The following is a 25,082-nucleotide window of genomic DNA, read 5'->3' on the forward strand; positions in this document are numbered from 1 at the left end:
AAATATTGTAAACCTATAAACATGCTCCAGTGAAGAAAATCTTTAATATAAAAATAAGACATTTACACAAGATTCAAGTTTTTATTTAAAATGACATCACACATGGAAAGTATTTTAAACTGTATGAATATTTTAATTAGTTTATAATAAACTTTAATGAGCAGCAGCGACACTTTTTTTCATCACAACCTGAAACTGAAGTTTTAAAAAGATTTATTCTCTGTAATGTTTTTTGTCTCAAAGTAATTTCTTAGGTGTTATTTGATCTGCTAAATCATCTGCCCTATAGTGAGACCCATCTTCTGTGTGTGTGTGTGTGTGTGTGTGTGTGTGTGTGTGTATTAGAGTTTGCTGATATGTTTATCTTTCACTCTATAAAGGATTTTATGTGCTTGGTCAAACGAATCACCGAGTACAGACTGAATTCGACTCTTCCACTCCTGCAGCCTTGGCCGATTCATCAAAACGTCTCTTCCTCCAGCCAAGGGCTACACACACACACACACACACACACACACACACACACAAAGACAACAAATATACACCAAAATGAGTAGTACAAAACATGCTAATCACCATGGCTGATGCTGACAGTGCTGTAGTACACTGATCAGTTTGAATAGTCACACTTAATAAAAGTGTGTGTTTTGTGGTTGTGTGTGTTTTGTGGTTGTGTGGTGTGAATCTTGATGTTACTGTGTGTTCTATGTGTTATAAACTCTGACCTGCATGAGCTCACAGACAGCAAGCAGGTCAGCCAGCGTGAGGTCATCACCACACAGGAAGTCAGTATCCTTCAGGAACATCGTTTCCAGTTTGTCAAGCGTTGTTTCCAGGTCCCACAGCGCACGCTGCAGTTTAACATCATCCACCGGTTTTCCTGACAACCGTGGTATTAACACCTACACACACACACACACACACACACACACACACACACACACACACACAGGCCAGAAGTAAAGTTTATCCTTAACTGATGACACTGCAGATCAGTTTGCAGCAGTTTTGCTGCTGATCTCTGAATGAATGTAATACACAACTAATGGTGTGTTTGTGTTAAATTTCTGATGGTTGTTAAAACTTTGTGTTAGGGTTAGGGGCAGGTTTAACCTTAACCCTATCTGATGTTGGGGTCAATAACACTAGCAGTGTAGCTACGATTAGTTGTGATTGGTCAGTCAGTATTAGGTTAACAATGTGCACTATGATTCCTTTGTTAGCTCCGCCCACCTCTGTAATGAACACTTTAGAGGCATGGAGGCGTGTGTTCATGTGATGCCAGGCCATGTACTCGTCAACTCTAGCCCTCTTCTGCGTTTGCTGTGGATACCAGTGGTCCGGGACCCTGTAGGCTGCAGTCAGGTATTTGAGTATGGCGTCACTGAGACACACAGGAGGGGGAAGAATTACACTAACACACTTTACTTATATTCATTCCTTCTGTGTAAAAGTTCACCAGCTAGTGGTCATGAGTACACTTTAAAAAAACTACTTATTTGTACATTGTCAGGTGAGCTGTGTGTGTGTGTGTGTGTGTGTGTGTGTGTGTGTGTGTGTGTGTGTGTGTGTGTGTGTGTGTGTGTGTGTCTTCTAAACACCTGTCTCACCTCTCTGTGAGGATGAAGCCATCTTTTTCCATGACTGGAACTTTCTGCATTGGGTTCAGTTTTATGAACTCTGGAGTCCTGTTCTGTCCTACACACACACACACACACACACACACACACACACACACACACACACTCTCTGACTCTCTGTAGCTCAGGAGGTTAAAGTTCATTTAACACACACTTCTCTGTGCTGCAGTATAATTTACTGACACAGATTGGGTTTACAAAGCAGCAGAGTTACTGTGTGTAGACTTTAGTGTAGAGTTGTGTAAAGTGTTGTGTAGAGTTTGTATAGTTTGAGGTCGTTACCTTTCCGCAGCGCTACAGTGCGAACAGTGTGTGGGATTTTATTCACGGTGAGAAAGATGATGAGAGCTCGACATGGCTGCGACATCAGATCCACAAACACCTGCAACATGATCAGACCGCGGACCTATTTAAACAACAACAACAACAACAACAACTGCTGAAACGCGGTCCCGAGTCTTCCCCAGACACCTCGCTGTTTTCCAAATACACCACCAGGGGGCGCACACATTACACCGCTGTGGTGTGTTGACGTCATCGGGGCTGCCAGATCCGTTATTTTCGGCTGTTTTGTTTTTAACTCTCCCTGTTTTTTGCTGCCTGATTTTGCATAAATTAATTTACTTTACATAAAAAAACAGACTTTATCTCATTCCAACGATCTGGTTCTGGTTCCTCGCAAGGTTTCTTATATAACCTCAGGGAGTTTTTCGTGCTACTGTTGCTCATTTGGGATAAATTTAAATGTAATTTTATACTTTATGACGTGACATACGGCTACGTTCCGGTCAACCATACTCAGAATTCGTTCTCTGCATTTGACCCATCCAAAGTGTGTGTACACACACACACACACACACACACACACACACACACACACACACACGGAGCAGTGGGCAGCCATTTATGCTGCGGCGGAGGGTTCGGTGCCGTGCTCAAGGGCACCTCAGTCGTGGCCGGACCGAGACTCGAACCTACAACCTTAGGATTACGAGTCAGACTCTCTAACCATTAGGCCACGACTTGCCCAAATTATAATTATTAGTTATCTGTGTTTGTGTGTATTTGTGTGTTGTGTAACGCTTCGACCAGACATTTCCAGCTATTTCCATACAGGTGTACATGTAATCAGTGGTGTAGTCTATTTTTTTGTAGTGAGTATACATTGACACCCCCCCCCCCAGCCTCATACACACCCATCCTAGAGCGACACCCCATAGGCACCACCACACTCACTAATGCATAAAATATGCATCTACATGTAATTTAGAGCATTATTAAAGACTGCTTATGTGTTATCAACACTCACATTTATTGTAAGCAACAAAAGACAGACAGCTGATAAAACCTGAGCTCCAGGTCCCAGATTCATATAACATTTAAGGCGTAATGTAATCAGACAGTTGGCAGCACACATTGACTTTCACAGTAGGAAAACATATAGACTATAAAAGTCAGCGTGCTGCCAACTGTCTGATTACCAACATGTTTCAAAATATCATCTTTTGTGTTAAACAGAAGAAAGAAACTCATACAGTTTTGGAACAAATTGAGGGTGAGGAAATAACACAATTTCCATTTTTGGGTGAACTTTATACCTTTAAGAGCTATATTTAGCCTTGAATATTATATGAATATGGGACCTGGAGCTCAGGTTTTATCAGCTGTCAAATTCCAATGTACATTTAAGAGTGAACAATAAACATTTGTTCAGTTTTATCACCAACACTCTTTCATTGCAGAATATTATGAACTGAATGAACTGGTAGTTTATAAAGCTTTATAAATACATGTGTACTCGGGCTGTGGGTGAAATGTCACCCGAAGCTGCTGTAGCTTTAGGCGCAGGCTTCCGAAAACACAGAGTGTAGTTTGGGTCTGCTTTCGTTTCAGATCTTCTTTTACATTAGTTAGTTCATTTCAAATTTGCGCCACAAAACACCGCCAAGCAACTAATTTTCCTCCTTGATAGGTGACGTCATATCAGGTCACAGGCCATGGAAGCCCCGATGGTCCGAAAACGTTAGTGATTCGCAATCGCAACCAGTCTGTGTTCGCAACATGGTGCAGGGTGAATTTATGACTGAAAGTTCTGTTACAAAACGATATTGTTACGTATCCTCACGCTTTTTAAGTGGGTATACGGAAATCTTTGGCCTTTTCTAGTGGGTATACGGCGTATACCTGCGTATCACATAGACTACACCACTGCGTGTAATGACAGGTGTACATGTAATGACAGGTGTACATGTAATGACAGGTGTACATGTAATGACAGGTGTACATGTAATGACAGGTGTACATGTGTACAAGTAATGACAGGTGTACATGTGTACAGTTAATGACACGTGTACATGTAATGACAGGTGTACAAGTGTACATGTAATGACGGGTGTACATGTAATGACAGGTGTACATGTGTACAGGTAATGACAGGTGTACAGGTAATGACAGGTGTACATGTGTACAAGTAATGACAGGTGTACATATAATGACAGGTGTACAAGTGTACATGTAATGACGGGTGTACATGTAATGACAGGTGTACATGTGTACAGGTAATGACAGGTGTACATGTGTACAGGTAATGACAGGTGTACATGTAATGACAGGTGTACAGGTAATGACAGGTGTACATGTAATGACAGGTGTACAGGTAATGACAGGTGTACAGGTAATGACAGGTGTACATGTAATGACAGGTGTACAGGTAATGACAGGTGTACAGGTAATGACAGGTGTACAGGTAATTTATTGAGTGACACTTTTTCTCTGTCAGGTGCCACTTTAAGATGCTAAATATAACCAACCATAAAGTTGTGATGATTTACAAGCAAACTGTGTGGAGCCTTAATTTCATTTCAACCACCAACAAGTAAGTAAAGTAGAAATGGTCTTCTTTACATTCCAATAATCACACTTAAATAAGCAGAGAAGACCTTCATTAATACACATCTGAGCAGAGTTACTGAGGAAAACACAAAATAATTAAAAGCTGCTGTGACGCTGCAGAGACAATAACCATGTCCATGTCACAGAGATGTGGACACCTGAGACAGGTCTACTTTGTTAGACACCTGAGACACATTTGTATTCTTTTCATGTAACTCAGACTGGATGTCCAAAAACGTCTTGTTTTTAGTTTCTGGCACAAAAAGGAAGATGAATGTGGTCACGAGGCAACAAATCACTAAAAACACGAGAAAACAGAACTGTTGCAGTCCACTCTGCACAAAAGATAGAGAGAGATGAACAACAGAGAAAGAAAGAGAGAAAATATTTATTCCAGTAAATCATTCATGTGTGAACTGTTTTCAAGTGAATGTTCTAACATTTAGCAAGGTTCTACTATGAAGGGGAACACTGCTCTGTAAGTCACAGTTACACTGGTGGGACGTACCACTATGAAGGGGAACACTGCTCTGTAAGTCACAGTTACACTGGTGGGACGTACCACTATGAAGGGGAACACTGCTCTGTAAGTCACAGTTACACTGGTGGGACGTACCACTATGAAGGGGAACACTGCTCTATGTCACAGTTACACTGGTGGGACGTACCACTATGAAGGGGAACACTGCTCTGTAAGTCACACTGGTGGGACGTACCACTATGAAGGGGAACACTGCTCTGTAAGTCACAGTTACACTGGTGGGACGTACCACTATGAAGGGGAACACTGCTCTATTAGTCACAGTTACACTGGTGGGACGTACCACTATGAAGGGAACACTGCTCTATTAGTCACAGTTACACTGGTGGGACGTACCACTATGAAGGGGAACACTGCTCTATTAGTCACAGTTACACTGGTGGGACGTACCACTATGAAGGGGAACACTGCTCTATTAGTCACAGTTACACTGGTGGGACGTACCACTATGAAGGGGAACACTGCTCTGTAAGTCACAGTTACACTGGTGGGACGTACCACTATGAAGGGGAACACTGCTCTATTAGTCACAGTTACACTGGTGGGACGTACCACTATGAAGGGGAACACTGCTCTATTAGTCACAGTTACACTGGTGGGACGTACCACTATGAAGGGGAACACTGCTCTGTAAGTCACAGTTACACTGGTGGGACGTACCACTATGAAGGGGAACACCAAGCTAATGAAGAAGAAACTGAGCCAGTTGACTGAGCCAGCGATCATGTATGCTGCAGGACGAGTGGTCTGGGTGAAAAGCTCTGTAATCAGAATGTTTGTCACACCACCTACAGGACAAAACATGAATCACACAACAACATACACACAGTAACACACACACAAGAAGATAAACAATAACAATAACTAAAAGTCACACTGAGAAATATTTAAATTTTTCCCTTCATCTATTTACTCATCCTTAGTCATTAACTACTTGGTTTGTTTGTTTGTTGTTTATTTATTTGGTTGTTTGGTTCCTGCTTTGTGTGACCTGGTCCAAGGCCAAAGCTGAGGATGAAGGCGAAAACACAGAGCATGCTGAGATACGGCACCAAGGAGCTGGACTTCTGCAGGAGAAGGAAAGTAAAGAATACAAAATAAATATAAATGTATTTGTAGATTTCTTTTCACCGTGTGAGTCAATACACATTTATTTATCAAGAGCAAGATGCTGTGAAACTCAGTATATTCTTCACACACAACAGCTGAGTCTGTTCTGAACTACAGAGCGGTGTTGGTGAAGCAGGAAGCCTGAATTTATATTTCACAGAAAAACACTTCTGCAGCCCAACAGATGGACATGTTATAAAGAAAGATGATCTATTACATGGTAATATAACTGAACAAAATGTGTCCATACATTCAGCAGCTCTGTGTGTAATAGACTTTATTCTGTTTTCTGTACAAATACATTTGTTACCTGAAAGCTGAGTGTGAGAGTAAAGCAGACACACCACAAAGACATGAGGGAATATCCTCCAATAATCAGAGCTCGACGTCCCAATCGTTCAATCAGTAAACTCTACAACACACACACACACACACACGCACACACGCACCACACACACCATATACACACACAAACACACCCACACCACATACACAAACACCACACACACAGACACTCACACACACACCACACACCCACACCACATACACAAACACCACACACACATACACACACACACACACACACAAACACACCCACACCACATACACACACAGACCACACAGACAACACACAAACACATACACACACAAACACACCCACACCACATACACACACAGACAACACACAAACACATACACCCACACAATCACACACACATAATTACACACACATTAAATGTGTGATATTGATCAAATTAACTGCTTCGTACAAAAAGTCCGATTTCTCTCATGTTTAATCTTTTCTACTAAAGTGCAGATCAGACGACACTCTGACGGATTTGATCTAAAATGCATCATAAGTTTTTACACAAACTGCTGGAATTCATGCGGCTCAAGTTCCCACTGTCATTACAGCAGAAGGAGACGAACTGAATATGAAGAAACTTTTCACATTTCACTTTACAGGCTGGTTGCTGATAAACTCAGTCATAATAAACCTGTGTTTAGTGAAAGAGGACATTAACATTCGTGCCCTCAGACACAAGCCCACTAAATGATAATGCCATTGTGAGTTTTGTCTCATTGTGTGTTTGTGACTTACACACGTTAGCGCTGTTACACACTCACACATTCCTGTTCCCACGGTGACATAAGGAATGTTTTCGGATGGAATTCCAGCTTCACTAAAGATATATTCTGCATAGAAATAAATCTGAAAGAGTGATAATACATTATAACACATCGTTTACACACCAGCAGCAGGCTTGTTCAGTGTGTGTGTGTGTGTGTGTGTGTGTGTGTGTGTGTGTGTGTGTGTGTGTGTGTGTGTGTTGTACAGCGTTGATGCCGTTGAGCTGCTGTGCTGTACTGATTATGATGATGATAAAAAGAGGCCAGCGGTTTCTGCACTCAGTAAAAAGCTGCCAGGGTTTTTTAGGCTCGATTCCTTCAGCACTGATTCGTTCTCGCTGCATTTCCTCCATCTCAACCTGGAAATGTTCTCCACCATGGATCTGCTTCAAAGCTGAGGGAACACACACACACACACACACACACACACACACACACACACACACACACACACACACACACACACACACACACATGCTCCTGACATGACATAGATCAGAACATTCCACAGGTCATAAGACGGGTTTTGTCTTTTATGCCCAGTGAATTTTTCAAAACAGAGTTTCTAGGAATAAAAAAAAATTCAAATTCGGAAAAAAAAATTGATGTTCAGTTAATTTGTTCAGAGAGCAAGCAATTAGTGTGTGAATACCGAGTCAGTGTGTGTACAGAGTCAGTGTGAGGACAGAGTCAGTGTGAATACAGAGTCAGTGTGAATACAGAGTCAGTGTGAATACAGAGTCAGTGGGTACAGAGTCAGTGTGAATACAGAGTCAGTGTGTATGGAGTCAGTGTGTACGGAGTCAGTGTGAGAACAGAGTCAGTGTGAATACAGAGTCAGTGTGTACAGAGTCAGTGTGAGAACAGAGTCAGTGTGAATACAGAGTCAGTGTGTACAGAGTCAGTGTGTACAGAGTCAGTGTGAGAACAGAGTCAGTGTGAATACAGAGTCAGTGTGTACAGAGTCAGTGTGAGAACAGAGTCAGTGAGAACAGAGTCAGTGTGTACAGAGTCAGTGTGTACAGTCAGTGTGAATACAGAGTCAGTGAATACAGAGTCAGTGTGAATACAGAGTCAAGTGTGTACAGAGTCAGTGTGAGAACAGAGTCAGTGTGAGAACAGAGTCAGTGTGTACGGGGTCAGTGTGTACAGAGTCAGTGTGTACAGAGTCAGTGTGAGAACAGAGTCAGTGTGTACAGAGTCAGTGTGTACAGTCAGTGTGAATACAGAGTCAGTGTGAGAACAGAGTCAGTGTGAATACAGAGTCAGTGTGAGAACAGAGTCAGTGTGTACGGAGTCAGTGTGTACGGAGTCAGTGTGTACAGAGTCAGTGTGTACAGAGTCAGTGTGAGAACAGAGTCAGTGTGTACAGAGTCAGTGTGAATACAGAGTCAGTGTGTACAGTCAGTGTGAATACAGAGTCAGTGTGAATACAGAGTCAGTGTGAGAACAGAGTCAGTGTGAGAACAGAGTCAGTGTGTACAGAGTCAGTGTGTACAGAGTCAGTGTGAGAACAGAGTCAGTGTGAATACAGAGTCAGTGTGTACAGAGTCAGTGTGAGAACAGAGTCAGTGTGAGTACAGAGTCAGTGTGTACAGAGTCAGTGTGTACAGAGTCAGTGTGTACAGAGTCAGTGTGAGAACAGAGTCAGTGTGAATACAGAGTCAGTGTGTACAGAGTCAGTGTGAGAACAGAGTCAGTGTGTACAGAGTCAGTGTGTACAGTCAGTGTGAATACAGAGTCAGTGAATACAGAGTCAGTGTGAATACAGAGTCAAGTGTGTACAGAGTCAGTGTGAGAACAGAGTCAGTGTGAGAACAGAGTCAGTGTGAGAACAGAGTCAGTGTGAATACAGAGTCAGTGTGTACGGGGTCAGTGTGTACAGAGTCAGTGTGAGAACAGAGTCAGTGTGTACAGAGTCAGTGTGTACAGAGTCAGTGTGTACAGTCAGTGTGAATACAGAGTCAGTGTGAGAACAGAGTCAGTGTGAATACAGAGTCAGTGTGAGAACAGAGTCAGTGTGTACGGAGTCAGTGTGTACGGAGTCAGTGTGTACAGAGTCAGTGTGTACAGAGTCAGTGTGAGAACAGAGTCAGTGTGTACAGAGTCAGTGTGAATACAGAGTCAGTGTGTACAGTCAGTGTGAATACAGAGTCAGTGTGAATACAGAGTCAGTGTGAGAACAGAGTCAGTGTGTACAGAGTCAGTGTGAATACAGAGTCAGTGTGAGAACAGAGTCAGTGTGAATACAGAGTCAGTGTGAAAACAGAGTCAGTGTGTACAGAGTCAGTGTGAATACAGAGTCAGTGTGAGAACAGAGTCAGTGTGAATACAGAGTCAGTGTGAGAACAGAGTCAGTGTGAATACAGAGTCAGTGTGAAAACAGAGTCAGTGTGTACAGAGTCAGTGTGAGAACAGAGTCAGTGTGAGAACAGAGTCAGTGTGAATACAGAGTCAGTGTGAAAACAGAGTCAGTGTGTACAGAGTCAGTGTGAATACAGAGTCAGTGTGAGAACAGAGTCAGTGTGAATACAGAGTCAGTGTGAGAACAGAGTCAGTGTGAATACAGAGTCAGTGTGAAAACAGAGTCAGTGTGTACAGAGTCAGTGTGAATACAGGGTCAGTGTGAGAACAGAGTCAGTGTGAATACAGAGTCAGTGTGAGAACAGAGTCAGTGTACCAATGGTGCAAGAAACTTCATCAGCTCGGTCGATCAGCAGGAATCGAGGACTTTCAGGAAACTGTGGCAAGAAAATGAGCTGAAGAACAGCAGGAAGACACGGAGAGAGAAGGAGAAGAGGCCAGTACTGTTCTCCACCTAATATTTCACTGTACACACACACACACACACACACACACACACACACACACACACACACACACACACACACACACACACAATACTGTAATACAGTGCTTCCTCTTAACATCACTCTGGATGAAGGAATCTGTTAAAGTCAGAAATGGGAATTCAGAGAAAACACAGATTATAATGAGAGAATCACATTCAGTCAGAACTGAAGCTCTGTTTCTGTAATAAACTAATAAATTACAATAGATTTCATCACAAACATCTAATTGTGGCTGCTGGAGCAAAAATAAACAAAATATTTAACTTTTTTCTCCATATTAATTTCTTATATAAAAGCATCACACAGTTAATAATCAGAAGAACTTTGTGACTTTGTGCTCATGGTGATTACTGACGTCAGTCCCATCACTTGTCCTGTTACAATTCCTCCTGTGATGAAGATGGACGTTCCCATCGCCATGGTGCCACGCAGAGCACGGGGGGCAATTTCCCCCAGGTACAGCGGCTGAACACAGATCCCTACACCTGGAATCACACACACACACACACACACACACACACACACACACACACACACACACACACACACACACACACCTGCTGTATAAACTGCAGTTAGGTTAAATCTATATCAGAAACCTGTGCAGATTGAAGTGTTTGTCCTGCTGTACTTTATATTGTTCATATTTTGTCACCTGCGTTTATCCCGGAGATGAAACGAGCAGCGATGAGCAGCTCGAACACAGCAGTAAGATAACTCAAGCCCATTAGCACTGCTGCTAACAGAGAGAACGAGTTGTTGATCAACAACGTTCCTTTTCTGATAAAAAAAGCAGAAAGAGATTTATTTACACCTGTTTATAAAACACGCCATGCGAGCAGGTCTCCTTTTAGCTCTTCATCTGAGGTCTTCATCTCAACACTTGGACCTTCATCTGATTTTTTTTTCATGTTTTAATGTCTCGGCTCTTCATCTTGCATGAATTTCCTACTTTTTCAGACTGTCCCTTCATCTCAGCTTGTGGCCTTATTTCAATGTTTACCCACTGCCTTTTGTTTTATTTGTGAAGTATGTGTGTGTGTGTGTGTGTGTGTGTGTGTGTGTGTGTGTGTGTGTGTGTGTGTGTGTGTATGTGTGTGTGTGTGTGTGTGTGTGTGTGTGTATGTGTGTGTATGTGTATGTATGTGTGTGTGTGTGTGTGTGTGTATGTGTGTGTGTGTGTATGTGTATGTGTGTGTATGTGTGTGTGTGTGTGTATGTGTGTGTGTGTGTATGTGTGTATGTGTGTGTGTGTGTGTGTGTGTGTGTGTGTGTGTGTGTGTGTGTGTGTGTGTGTGTATGTGAGATTAGCACCTTCCAAAGTGCACTGCTAGAGAAGCTCCAACTGAAGCTCCCACTAATCCCCCAATAGTGAACACAGAGACGATGGAGGACCAGAGCAGTGTGAGGAGCTCTGGTGAGATGTTTCTGTCGTAACGCTGCATCCAGGTCTGGTTAATAAAGTGCTGCACTTCCTGAACACACACACACACACACACACACATATATACACAGACACATATTTATATATTTATATATATATATATATATATATATGTATATATATATATATATATATATATATATATATATATATATATATATATATATATATATATACATTTTTAAAGTTGAACATTTGTGAACCCTTTAGAATTAAACAATCGAGCTTAATGCAACAGAAATGTTGTGGAAGACGAAGTAAACAGTTCCTGTGATGAAACCCACCGACCTCCCAGAGTTGAAACTGTTCTGTAATGAGGTTCAGCTAAAATTCCTCCAAGCTGTTGTGCAGCACTGATCATGTGACCACATGAGGGTCACCAGATACTGAAAGCTAAGTATTCACATTCTTTAATATTGGTCCAAATTCCTCAATAAATAAATAAACATTTGTTTGTTTGGGTTCATTTTATCTTCTTTTAGGACTTGTCTGAAATTCTGATGATGTTTCAGGTCATAATTATGAAGAAATAATTTAAATTCTAAAGGGTCCTTTCGAGCACAACCCTATATGTGTGTGTGTGTGTGTGTGTGTGTGTGTGTGTGTGTGTGTGTGTGTGTGTGTGTGTGTGTGTGTTCTTGATGCTTTGTGACTGAGACACACACTTGCCTTAGTTGCAGCGTTTATGATAGAGATGTTGTAGCCGTACTGAAAAGTTCCTCCAATTCCTGCAGCCCAAACAACCATTAGCAGGATCTTACTGGGAACCTAACACCCCCACCAGCACCACCACCACCACCACACACACACAAAATGAGAATACATTTTATATATAATAATATCTTATGTATTTACTACTAAATAAAAGGGTGTTATTGAGAATATGAACTCAGCTCGATCAGAGATTTCACTGTCATTAAAGCAGAAAGGATATAAAAACAAATACAAAGAAACTCTTCATGTAAATGTTTCTCTGATTTCCGCTCAGGTTGCTGTCAGTAATATAACAATTTTTTGTCTCTCAGACTTTTGGACTCAACTAAATACAAATATTACACACAATTCCCATTAACTTCTTCTTCTTATTATTATTATTATTATTATTTTCTTACCTTCGTCTCCTGTTGTTTCCTCAGTAACGGCTGATGCTCTGTAACGTCGGCCATCTTGTACAGTTCCTTCACTGAGGTTTAAAAGCTCTACATTGAAATGATAACTTTGTGTGTTTTATATAAACGTATACATGTCTAATGTATAAGACACAGACATGCAAGAACACACACTCTCTAACACTAAATGATGTGAACACACTCACCTTTGTTCTTCCAGTTACAGCGTCATCATGTTCAGTCACGATGCAGTCTCTGTGATTTGGCAGAAATTAGATGAGCTTGTGAAGGTTGGCAGGAGAAGCAGTTTAAATACTTCTGTGTACGCTACTAATCTGTGTGTGTGTGAGATGTGTGTGTGTGTGAGAGAGAGGTGTGTGTGTGTGTGTGTGTGTGCTGTTTAAGAGGCACAAGAAGGGAAAATGAAGGCAGAACACAGAAGATGTTACAGATGTTTTAGAGACACTAAAAGTGCAGAATCTTATTTTGGGTTTTTTCACATTTAGGCCGCGTTCACACTGCAGGTAAAAGTGGCCCAAAATTTTTTTGGGGTGAAGTGACCAGGTCAGACTTCTTCAGGAGTGTGAACACTCAGATCTGGGCCACTTCCATATGTGTCCTGAATCAGACCCAAATCTAATTTTTTCCAGTGTGGCCGCAGTGTGAACAGCCGAGGCCGATTTGATGCGACTTTTACGTCAATCTACATCGACATTCGTCACAATTAAAAAATAAATAAATAAAATTCGGTTCGCCGAAAACCTTTTTTTTTTTTTTTTTTTTTGCGCCGGTGATAACGTGACAGACGTGACTGGTAACGTGTGTGTGTGTTAAGAGTGTTATATAAAGTGGTTACGTGAACCAGCTCATAATGTTTGCATTGAATACACCACATTATAACATTACATCATATGTTTGCTTGCACCAGATGATACATTACTTCCTCCGTAACCTCGCGAACTTTTTAACGCGACGGCGTGCCGCATGTGACGTCATCGTTATCGTTCATTTGCACGTGCGGGTCAGTTCGAAACTGCAAACAGTTCACACTGGTATCTGATATAGGCCACATTTTAAAAGGTAAAGTGAACAGCCAAACAAAAAAATCAGATCTGAGCAAAATATCCGAATTGAGCGTTAAGACTTGAGTGTTCACACTGCTGAAGAAGTCTGACCTGGTCACTTCACCCCAAAAAAATCGGATTTGGGCCACTTTTACCTGCAGTGTGAACGCGGCCGTAGTTCTTCAGGTGAAGCTGAAACTGAGCCACAGGAATAATAAATAATAAAACCATCAGAATAAAATAAGTGTTTTTATTAAATAAGTGTGAATAAGAATCATTTAGGAGCTTTAGGCTTTATATTTAATTTATTATTGTACACACATAAACACCTGAAAGTCCTGTATCTGGGATGTATTTAAAAATGACATTTTATATAAAAAAATGTTTCCTCAAATAATCATAAATCTGGGAGTTAGGGGTTAGGGGTTATCATAAATCTGGGGGTCAGGGGTTATCATAAATCTGGGGGTTAGGGGTTAGGGGTTATCATAAATCTGGGGGTCAGGGGTTATCATAAATCTGGGGGTTAGGGGTTAGGGGTTATCATAAATCTGGGGGTTAGGGGTTATCATAAATCTGGGGGTTAGGGGTTATCATAAATCTAGGGGTTAGGGGTTATCATAAATCTGGGGGTTAGGGGTCAGGGGTTATCATAAATCTGGGGGTTAGGGGATATCATAAATCTGGGGGTTAGGGGTTAGGGGTTATCATAAATCTGGGGGTTAGGGGTTATCATAAATCTGGGGGTTAGGGGTTATCATAAATCTGGAGGTTAGGGGTTAGGGGTTATCATAAATCTGGGGGTTATGGGTTAGGGGTTATCATAAATCTGGAGGTTAGGGGTTAGGGGTTATCATAAATCTGGGGGTTAGGGGTTATCATAAATCTGGGGGTTAGGGGTTATCATAAATCTGGAGGTTAGGGGTTATCATAAATCTGAGGGTTAGGGGTTAGGGGTTATCATAAATCTGGAGGTTAGGGGTTATCATAAATCTGAGGGTTAGGGGTTAGGGGTTATCATAAATCTGGGGGTTAGGGGTTAGGGGTTATCATAAATCTGGGGGTTAGGGGTTATCATAAATCTGGGGGTTAGGGGTTATCATAAATCTGGGGGTTAGGGCTTAGGGGTTATCATAAATCTGTGGGTTAGGGGTTATCATAAATCTGGGGGTTAGGGGTTATCATAAATCTGGGGTTAAGGGTTAGGGGTTATCATAAATCTGGGGGTTAGGGGTTATCATAAATCTGGGGGTTAGGGGTTATCATAAATCTGGGGGTAGGGGTTAGGGGTTATCATAAATCTGGGGGTTAGGGGTTATCATAAATCTGGGAGTTAGGGGTTAGGGGTTATCATAAATCTGGGATTTAGGGGTTATCATAAATCTGGGGGTAAGGGGTTATCATAAATCTGGGGGTAAGGGGTTTTCATAAATCTGGGGCTTAGGGGTTATCATAAATCTGGGGGTTAAGGGTTAGGGGTTATCATAAATCTGGGGGTTAGGGGTTAGGGGTTATCATAAATCTGGGGGTTAGGGGTTATCATAAATCTGGGGGTTAGGGGTTATCATAAATCTGGAGGTTAGGGGTTAGGGGTTATCATAAATCTGGAGGTTAGGGGTTAGGGGTTATCATAAATCTGGGGCTTAGGGGTTATCATAAATCTGGGGGTTAAGGGTTAGGGGTTATCATAAATCTTGGGGTTAGGTGTTAGGATTTATCATAAAAATGGGGGTTAGTGGTTATAATAATTCTGGTGTTTTGGGTTTTGGGGTTATCATAAATCTGGGGGTTAGGGGTTATCATAAATCTGGGGGTTAGGGGTTAGGGGTTAGGAGTTATCATAAATCTGGGGGTTAGGGGTTAGGGGTTATCATAAATCTGGGGGTTAGGGTTAGGGGTTATCATAAATCTGGGGTTTAGGGGTTAGGGGTTATCATAAATCTGGGGGTTAGGGGTTAGGGGTTATCATAAATCTGGGGGTTAGGGGTTAGGGGTTAGGGGTTATCATAAATCTGGGGGTTAGGGGTTAGGGGTTATCATAAATCTGGGGGTTAGGGGTTAGGGGTTAGGGGTTATCATAAATCTGGGGGTTAGGGGTTATCATAAATCTGGGGGTTAGGGGTTAGGGGTTATCAAAAATCTGGGGGTTTGGGGTTTGGGGTTTGGGGTTATCATAAATCTGGGGGTTAGGGGTTAGGGGTTATCATAAATCTGGGGGTTAGGGGTTATCATAAATCTGGGGGTTAGGGGTTATCATAAATCTGGGGGTTAGGGCTTAGGGGTTATCATAAATCTGGGGGTTAGGGGTTATCATAAATCTGGGGGTTAGGGGTTATCATAAATCTGGGGTTAAGGGTTAGGGGTTATCATAAATCTGGGGGTTAGGGGTTATCATAAATCTGGGGGTAGGGGTTAGGGGTTATCATAAATCTGGGATTTAGGGGTTATCATAAATCTGGGGGTAAGGGGTTATCATAAATCTGGGAGTTAGGGGTTAGGGGTTATCATAAATCTGGGATTTAGGGGTTATCATAAATCTGGGGGTAAGGGGTTAGGGGTTATCATAAATCTGGGTTTTTGGGGTTATCATAAATCTGGGGGTAAGGGGTTATCATAAATCTGGGGGTTAGGGGTTATCATAAATCTGGGAGTTAGGGGTTAGGGGTTATCATAAATCTGGGATTTAGGGGTTATCATAAATCTGGGGGTAAGGGGTTATCATAAATCTGGGGCTTAGGGGTTTTCATAAATCTGGGGCTTAGGGGTTATCATAAATCTGGGGGTTAAGGGTTAGGGGTTATCATAAATCTGGGGGTTAGGGGTTAGGGGTTATCATAAATCTGGGGGTTAGGGGTTATCATAAATCTGGGGGTTAGGGGTTATCATAAATCTGGAGGTTAGGGGTTAGGGGTTATCATAAATCTGGAGGTTAGGGGTTAGGGGTTATCATAAATCTGGGGCTTAGGGGTTATCATAAATCTGGGGGTTAAGGGTTAGGGGTTATCATAAATCTGGGGGTTAGGGGTTAGGGGTTATCATAAATCTGGGGGTTAGGGGTTATCATAAATCTGGGGTTTAGGGGTTAGGGGTTATCATAAATCTGGGGGTTAGGGGTTATCATAAATCTGGGGGTTAGGGGTTAGGGGTTATCATAAATCTGGGGGTTAGGGGTTAGGGGTTATCATAAATCTGGGGGTTAGGGGTTAGGGGTTATCATAAATCTGGGGGTTAGGGGTTATCATAAATCTGGGGTTTAGGGGTTAGGGGTTATCATAAATCTGGGGGTTAGGGGTTATCATAAATCTGGGGGTTAGGAGTTAGGGGTTAGGGGTTATCATAAATCGGGGGGTTATGGGTTCGGGGTTATCATAAATCGGGGGGTTTGGGGTTAGGGGTTATCATAAATCTGGGGGTTAGGGGTTAGGGGTTATCATAAATCTGGGGGTTAGGGGTTAGGGGTTATCATAAATCTGGGGGTTAGGGGTTAGGGGTTAGGGGTTATCATAAATCTGGGGGTTAGGGGTTATCATAAATCTGGGGGTTAAGGGTTAGGGGTTAGGGGTTATCATAAATCTGGGGGTTAGGGGTTATCATAAATCTGGGGGTTCGGGGTTCGGGGTTATCATAAATCTGGGGGTTAGGGGTTAGGGGTTAGGGGTTATCATAAATCTGGGGGTTAGGGGTTATCATAAATCTGGGGGTTAGGGGTTAGGGGTTATCATAAATCTGGGGGTTAGGGGTTAGGGGTTAGGGGTTATCATAAATCTGGGGGTTAGGGGTTATCATAAATCTGGGGCTTAGGGGTTATCATAAATCTGGGGGTTAGGGGTTAGGGGTTAGGGGTTAGGGGTTATCATAAATCTGGGGGTTAGGGGTTAGGGGTTAGGGGTTAGGGGTTATCATAAATCTGGGGGTTAGGGGTTAGGGGTTAGGGGTTATCATAAATCTGGGGGTTAGGGGTTAGGGGTTAGGGGTTATCATAAATATGATTTTCTTTATTATTCTGGTAGAAATACAGAGCGCGAATAAACCGCCTGCGGAACGAATGTTCAGTATCTGTTTCCGGGCGGTTTGGAATGTGACGGACTTACTTCCGGTGTTCCTGTGGATGCTGTTACGGCGGTTTTTCTTTCTAACATTAGGCACAAAGCGGATGGAGTTTGTTTAAAGTGCAGATTTAGTGAGAATCAGGAGGAAGCAGCAGAGTTTATAGCGGGGCTGTGACGCGGAATACAGGCGTTATTACCGGGGGAGCAGTGAATACACCGCGTTATTACCGGGGGAGCAGTGAATTGTGTGTGTGTGTGTGTGTGTGTGTGTGTGTGTGTGTGTGTGTGTGTGTGTGTGTGTGTGTGTGTGTGTGTGTGTGTGTGTGTGTGTGGACATGAAGCTGCTGAAACCGAGCTGGGTGTCGCACAATGGTAACGTCATTAATATTAATGTTTATATCTCACACACACACACACACACACACACACACACACACAATGGTAACGTCATTAATGTTTATATCTCTCTCTCTCACACACACACACACACAATGGTAACGTCATTAATGTTTATCTCTCTCTCTCTCTCTCTCTCTCTCTCACACACACACACACACACACACACACACACACACACACACACACACACACAATGGTAACGTCATTAATGTTTATATCTCTCTCTCACACACACACACAATGGTAACGTCATTAATGTTTATGTCACGCGCGCACGCGCACACACGCACGATGGTAACGTCATTTATATTAATGTTTATATCTCTCACACACACACACATGCATACACACACACATGCATACACACACACACACATACACACACACTCCTCCATTGAAAACCAATTCACTTTAATGATGATCATCTTGTTTTTTTAGGAAAGCCCATATTTTCAGTCGATATTCATCCAGATGGAACGAAGTTTGCCACCGGGGGACAAGGTGAAACTCTCACACTCAATTATGTTACTTTAATTTCTGATCTAATGAACTGTCACTATTGTCTGCCTGTACAGTGTGTTTACTGTGTGTGTGTGTGTGTGTGTGTGTGTGTGTGTGTGTGTGTGTGTGTGATTGACAGGAGAGGATTCTGGGAAGGTGGTGATCTGGAACATGGCTCCAGTTCTGCGAGAGGAGGATGAGAAAAATGAGAATGTGCCCAAGTTACTGTGTCAGATGGACAACCACTTGGGTGTGTGTGTGTGTGTGTGTGTGTGTGTGTGATAGATAAGGGGGTTTAGTACAGAAATATAATGTCTTTGTATGTGTTTCAGCTTGTGTAAACTGTGTGCGATGGTCAAATAATGGTCTGTATCTGGCTTCGGGAGGAGATGACAAACTCGTCATGGTGTGGAAGAAAGCAGCGTGAGTCACTCATACACACTGCTGAATGTGTTGTATAGACACACACAACACACAGTACACACACAACATACAGTACACATACAGTACACACACCGTTCATACAGTACACACAGTACACACGCAACATGCAGTACACTCAGTACATACAGTACACGCAACACACAGTACACACACAACATACAGTACACACGCAACACACAGTACACACGCAACACACAGTACACACACAACATACAGTACACACGCAACACACAGTACACACACAACATACAGTACACACGCAACACACAGTACACACGCAACATGCAGTACACTCAGTACATACAGTACACACAACACACAGTACACACACAACATACAGTACACATACAGTACACACACAGTACATACAGTACACACACCGTTCATACAGTACACACAGTACACGCGCAACATACAGTACACACAGTACACACACAACACACAGTACACACACAACATACAGTACACATACAGTACACACACAGTACATACAGTACACACACCGTTCATACAGTACACACAGTACACGCGCAACATACAGTACACACAGTACACACACAACACACAGTACACACACAACACACAGTACACACACAACATGCAGTACACTCAGTACATACAGTACACGCAACACACAGTACACACACAACATACAGTACACACACAACACACAGTACACACGCAACACACAGTACACACACAACATACAGTACACACAGTACACGCGCAACACACACACAACACACAGTACACACACAACATACAGTACACACACAACATACAGTACACACACAGTACATACAGTACACACACCGTTCATACAGTACACACAGTACACGCGCAACACACACGCAACATACAGTACACACAGTACACGCGCAACATACAGTACACACAGTACACACGCAACATGCAGTACACTCAGTACATACAGTACACACAACACACAGTACACACACAACATACAGTACACACACCGTTCATACAGTACACACAGTACACGCGCAACACACACGCAACATACAGTACACACAGTACACACGCAACATACAGTACACACAGTACACACACAACACACAGTACACACGCAACATGCAGTACCACAGTACATACAGTACACACATACAGTACATACAGTACACACAGTACACACGCAACACACAGTACACACGCAACACACAGTACACACACAACATACAGTACACACAGTACACACACAGTACACACACAACATACAGTACACACACAACACACAGTACACACAGTACACACACAACACAGTACACACACAACACAGTACACACACAGTACCCACAATACACACAGTATACACGCAACATACAGTACACACGCAACACACAGCACACACAGTACACACGCAACATACAGTACACACGCAACATACAGTACACACGCAACATACAGTACACACGCAACACACAATACACACAGTACACACGCAGCATACAATACACACAATACACACAGTACACACAGTACACACGCAACATACAGTACACACAATACACACAGTACACACGCAACATACAGTACACACGCAACACACAATACACACAGTACACACGCAGCATACAGTACACACAATACACACAATACACACAGTACACACGCAGCATACAGTACACACGCAACACACAATACACACAGTACACACGCAGCATACAGTACACACAATACACACAGTACACACGCAGCATACAGTACACACGCAACACACAATACACACAGTACACACAATACACACAGTACACACGCAGCATACAGTACACACGCAACACACAATACACACAGTACACACGCAGCATACAGTACACACGCAACACACAATAGACACAGTACACACGCAGCATACAGTACACACAATACACACAGTACACACAGTACACACAATACACACAGTACACACGCAGCATACAGTACACACAATACACACAGTACACACGCAGCATACAGTACACACGCAACACACAATACACACAGTACACACAATACACACAGTACACACAGTACACACAATACACACAGTACACACGCAGCATACAGTACACACGCAACACACAATACACACAGTACACACAATACACACAGTACACACGCAACATACAGTACACACAATACACACGCAACATACAGTACACACAATACACACAATACACACAGTACACACGCAACATACAGTACACACACAGTACACACGCAACACACAGTACACACGCAACACACAGTGTACACACAGTGTACACACAGTACACACAGTACACACACAGTACACACACAGTACACACACAATACACACTCTTACACTTCAGTGGTATGTGTTTCAGGTTTATAGGTCCAAGTACAGTGTTTGGTTCAAGTAGTAAACTTGCCAATGTGGAGCAGTGGAGGTGTGTGACCATCCTGAGGAACCATACAGGAGGTAGGGTGGGTGTGTGTGTGTGTGTGTGTGTGTGTGTGTGTGTGTGTGTGTGTGTGTGTGTGTGTGTGTGTGTGTGTGTACAGCTCTTTTAGATGTTTTTTATATTCTCCTCTGTGGGACATTAAAGTTATATCTTATATACATCTACATTTGGCAGTCGCCCTTATCCGTTACCTATCGCTTACTTTTTTTTATCTTATTTTATACACCTGAGCAATTAAGGGTTAAGGGCCTTGCATAGGGGCCCAGGAGTGGCAGGTTGATGGACCTGGGGTTTGAACTCACAACCTTCTGATCAGTAGTCCAACACATTATCCACATCTTGTTTGTGTATGTGTGTGAATGCTTTGTGTGTGTGTGTGTGTGTGTGTGTGTGTGTGTGTATACATGCATGCACATGTTTCAGATGTAATGGATGTGGCCTGGTCTCCTCATGACGTGTGGCTCGCCTCCTGCAGTGTGGACAACACCATCGTCATCTGGAATGCACGTAAATTCCCGGGTCAGTGCAGGCACTAGGATACCGGGGTGGGGTGTGTGTGTGTGTGTGTGTGTGCTTGTGGAGCTGGGGTGTAGTGTATGTGGTAGGAAACAGGTGTAATGTGTGTGTGTGTGTGTGTGTGTAGAGATGGTGACCTCTCTCTCTGCCCACTCGGGCCTGGTGAAGGGGTTATCCTGGGATCCTGTAGGGAAGTATGTGGCATCTCAGGCAGACGATCGCAGCCTGAAGGTGTGGAGAACCATCGATTGGCAGCTGGAGGCGAACATCACTAAACCCTTTAATGAGGTAAACACACACTTTTATTTACTGTGCTCAGATTTGTGTTCCCTAACAAGGGAAGGGGTGTTAATTCCCTTAGTAGCTGATTTGATGGTACACTGGGTTCAATGCTTGGGGCCCTGTGTTTGGGGCCCTGTGTTTGGTACTTGGTGCTCAGTACTCTGCTTTAATAGACTAGATTATTTAAAGTTATGAGGTTAGTAAAGTGTCTCATTTATAAAGAACCTGTCCTGTGTTTAGTGTGGAGGAACCACTCATGTTCTGCGTCTCAGCTGGTCTCCTGATGGTCAGTACTTGGTCTCGGCTCATGCGATGAACAACTCTGGGCCGACGGCGCAGATCATCGAGCGTGACGGCTGGAAAACCAACATGGACTTTGTGGGACATCGGAAAGCTGTAACTGTAGTGGTTAGAAACAACATTTTAATAAATCAAACTTATTAAACTTTTAACTTCTGATTTACGGCTGTGTTTTTTTTATAAAGTGACAGAAATGATGGTAGAGACACGATTTTGTTTTACTTTAATATTATTATGTCATATCATCATGTTAGAAAGGCAGACAGAAGAGTGGAACAGAATCAACCAGCTGGTGACAGTTTGACAGTACAGTTAGCCTTACCTGCTAAATTAAAACGTGTGTGTGTGTGTGTGTGTGTGTGTGTGTGTGTGTGTGTGTGTGTGTGTGTGTGTGTAGAAGTTTAATCCTAAGATCTTTAAGAAGAAACCGAGGAACGGCAGCTCATCCAAACCCACTAATCCATACTGCTGCTGTGCCGTGGGCAGTAAAGACCGCTCGCTCTCCGTCTGGGTAAAGTGACCTTCCACCTCTCATGACCTTCCAACCTAAACACACACACACACACACACACACACACACACACACACACACACACACACACTATTTACACATGTGTGTATTGGGCTTGGGATGATTGAGTATTGTATCAGGTATCACTGATAGATATTGTGAAGCTTTAAGCTGTATATTTGTCCCTGGGAGAAAAGCAGTGTGTGTCTCTCTACATGTGTGTGTCTCTCTACATGTGTGTGTGTATCTCTACATGTGTGTGTGTGTCTCTCTACATGTGTGTGTGTGTCTCTCTACATGTGTGTGTGTGTCTCTCTACATGTGTGTGTGTCTCTCTACATGTGTGTGTGTGTCTCTCTACATGTGTGTGTGTGTGTCTACATGTGTGTGTGTGTCTCTACATGTGTGTGTGTGTCTCTACATGTGTGTGTGTGTCTCTCTACATGTGTGTGTGTCTCTCTACATGTGTGTGTGTCTCTCTACATGTGTGTGTGTCTCTCTACATGTGTGTGTGTCTCTCTACATGTGTGTGTGTCTCTCTACATGTGTGTGTGTCTCTCTACATGTGTGTGTGTCTCTCTACATGTGTGTGTGTGTCTACATGTGTGTGTGTGTGTCTACATGTGTGTGTGTGTGTGTCTACATGTGTGTGTGTGTGTGTGTGTCTACATGTGTGTGTGTGTGTGTGTGTCTACATGTGTGTGTGTGTGTCTACATGTGTGTGTGTGTGTGTCTACGTGTGTGTGTGTGTGTCTACATGTGTGTGTGTGTGTCTCTACATGTGTGTGTGTGTGTCTCTACATGTGTGTGTGTGTCTCTACATGTGTGTGTGTGTGTCTACATGTGTGTGTGTGTGTCTCTACATGTGTGTGTGTGTGTCTCTACATGTGTGTGTGTGTGTCTCTACATGTGTGTGTGTGTGTCTCTACATGTGTGTGTCTCTACATGTGTGTGTCTCTACATGTGTGTGTCTCTACATGTGTGTGTCTCTACATGTGTGTGTGTGTGTCTCTACATGTGTGTGTGTGTGTCTCTACATGTGTGTGTGTGTCTCTACATGTGTGTGTGTGTCTACATGTGTGTGTGTGTCTACATGTGTGTGTGTGTCTACATGTGTGTGTGTGTCTACATGTGTGTGTGTGTCTACATGTGTGTGTGTGTCTCTACATGTGTGTGTGTGTGTCTCTACATGTGTGTGTGTGTCTCTACATGTGTGTGTGTGTCTCTACATGTGTGTGTGTGTCTCTACATGTGTGTGTGTGTCTCTACATGTGTGTGTGTGTCTCTACATGTGTGTGTGTGTCTCTACATGTGTGTGTGTGTCTCTACATGTGTGTGTGTGTGTCTCTACATGTGTGTGTGTGTGTGTCTCTACATGTGTGTGTTTCTACATGTGTGTGTGTGTGTCTCTACATGTGTGTGTGTCTCTACATGTGTGTGTGTGTCTCTACATGTGTGTGTGTGTGTCTCTACATGTGTGTGTGTGTCTCTACATGTGTGTGTGTGTGTCTCTACATGTGTGTGTGTGTCTCTCTACATGTGTGTGTGTGTGTCTCTCTACGTGTGTGTGTGTGTGTCTCTACATGTGTGTGTGTGTGTGTCTCTACATGTGTGTGTGTGTGTCTCTACATGTGTGTGTGTGTGTCTCTACATGTGTGTGTGTGTGTGTCTCTACATGTGTGTGTGTCTACATGTGTGCGTGTGTCTCTACATGTGTGCGTGCGTCTCTACATGTGTGCGTGCGTCTCTACATGTGTGCGTCTCTACATGTGTGTGTGTGTGTGCGTCTCTACATGTGTGTGTGTCTCTCTCTACGTGTGTGTGTGTCTCTCTACATGTGTGTGGCTCTCTACATGTGTGTGTCTCTCTACATG

General features: G+C 42.9%; 3 protein-coding genes across 6 annotated transcripts in view; 1 reads left to right on the forward strand and 2 right to left on the reverse strand.

Annotated features, from left to right (window-relative positions):
• Positions 1–67: 67 nt before the first annotated feature.
• gstt2 (glutathione S-transferase theta 2) lies at positions 68–2,132 on the reverse strand. The gene is made up of 5 exons (XM_047819002.1): positions 1,923–2,132; positions 1,611–1,698; positions 1,234–1,384; positions 726–902; positions 68–488 (listed from the first exon to the last, which is right to left on the reverse strand). Exons 1-5 carry the CDS (start codon positions 2,029–2,031, stop codon positions 342–344), a joined length of 672 nt encoding a protein of 223 aa, XP_047674958.1. The 5' UTR covers positions 2,032–2,132; the 3' UTR covers positions 68–341.
• A 2,194-nt stretch (positions 2,133–4,326) lies between these two features.
• On the reverse strand, positions 4,327–13,084 carry slc2a11b (solute carrier family 2 member 11b). Of its 2 annotated transcripts, XM_047819000.1 has the most exons (13): positions 12,926–13,084; positions 12,723–12,809; positions 12,280–12,378; positions 11,481–11,641; positions 10,822–10,946; positions 10,522–10,651; positions 9,995–10,143; positions 7,521–7,708; positions 7,286–7,396; positions 6,494–6,595; positions 6,065–6,140; positions 5,734–5,861; positions 4,327–4,867 (listed from the first exon to the last, which is right to left on the reverse strand). In XM_047819000.1, exons 2-13 carry the CDS (start codon positions 12,774–12,776, stop codon positions 4,673–4,675), a joined length of 1,518 nt encoding a protein of 505 aa, XP_047674956.1. In that variant the 5' UTR covers positions 12,777–12,809; positions 12,926–13,084; the 3' UTR covers positions 4,327–4,672. The 2 variants fall into 2 exon arrangements, with proteins under 2 accessions (XP_047674956.1, XP_047674955.1); XM_047818999.1 differs by lacking the exon at positions 4,327–4,867 and having other exon boundaries at positions 4,910–5,861.
• Positions 13,085–17,846: 4,762 nt separating this feature from the next.
• Positions 17,847–25,082, forward strand: part of LOC113648160 (protein HIRA) — a 21,504-nt gene continuing 14,268 nt past the window's right edge. Inside the window, exons 1-9 of one of the 3 annotated variants that reach the window (XM_047818774.1) lie at positions 17,847–18,204; positions 18,670–18,732; positions 18,872–18,982; positions 19,065–19,155; positions 21,522–21,616; positions 22,023–22,118; positions 22,243–22,403; positions 22,638–22,805; positions 23,095–23,208. In XM_047818774.1, the coding sequence (XP_047674730.1) occupies positions 18,168–18,204; positions 18,670–18,732; positions 18,872–18,982; positions 19,065–19,155; positions 21,522–21,616; positions 22,023–22,118; positions 22,243–22,403; positions 22,638–22,805; positions 23,095–23,208 (936 nt within the window). In that variant the 5' untranslated portion in view covers positions 17,847–18,167. The remainder of the gene's footprint in view (positions 18,205–18,669; positions 18,733–18,871; positions 18,983–19,064; positions 19,156–21,521; positions 21,617–22,022; positions 22,119–22,242; positions 22,404–22,637; positions 22,806–23,094; positions 23,209–25,082) is intronic. The other 2 variants (XM_047818772.1, XM_047818773.1) reach the window with 2 other exon arrangements.

This window comes from Tachysurus fulvidraco, chromosome 9 (genome assembly GCF_022655615.1).
Source record: "Tachysurus fulvidraco isolate hzauxx_2018 chromosome 9, HZAU_PFXX_2.0, whole genome shotgun sequence".
Lineage (NCBI taxonomy): Eukaryota > Metazoa > Chordata > Actinopteri > Siluriformes > Bagridae > Tachysurus > Tachysurus fulvidraco.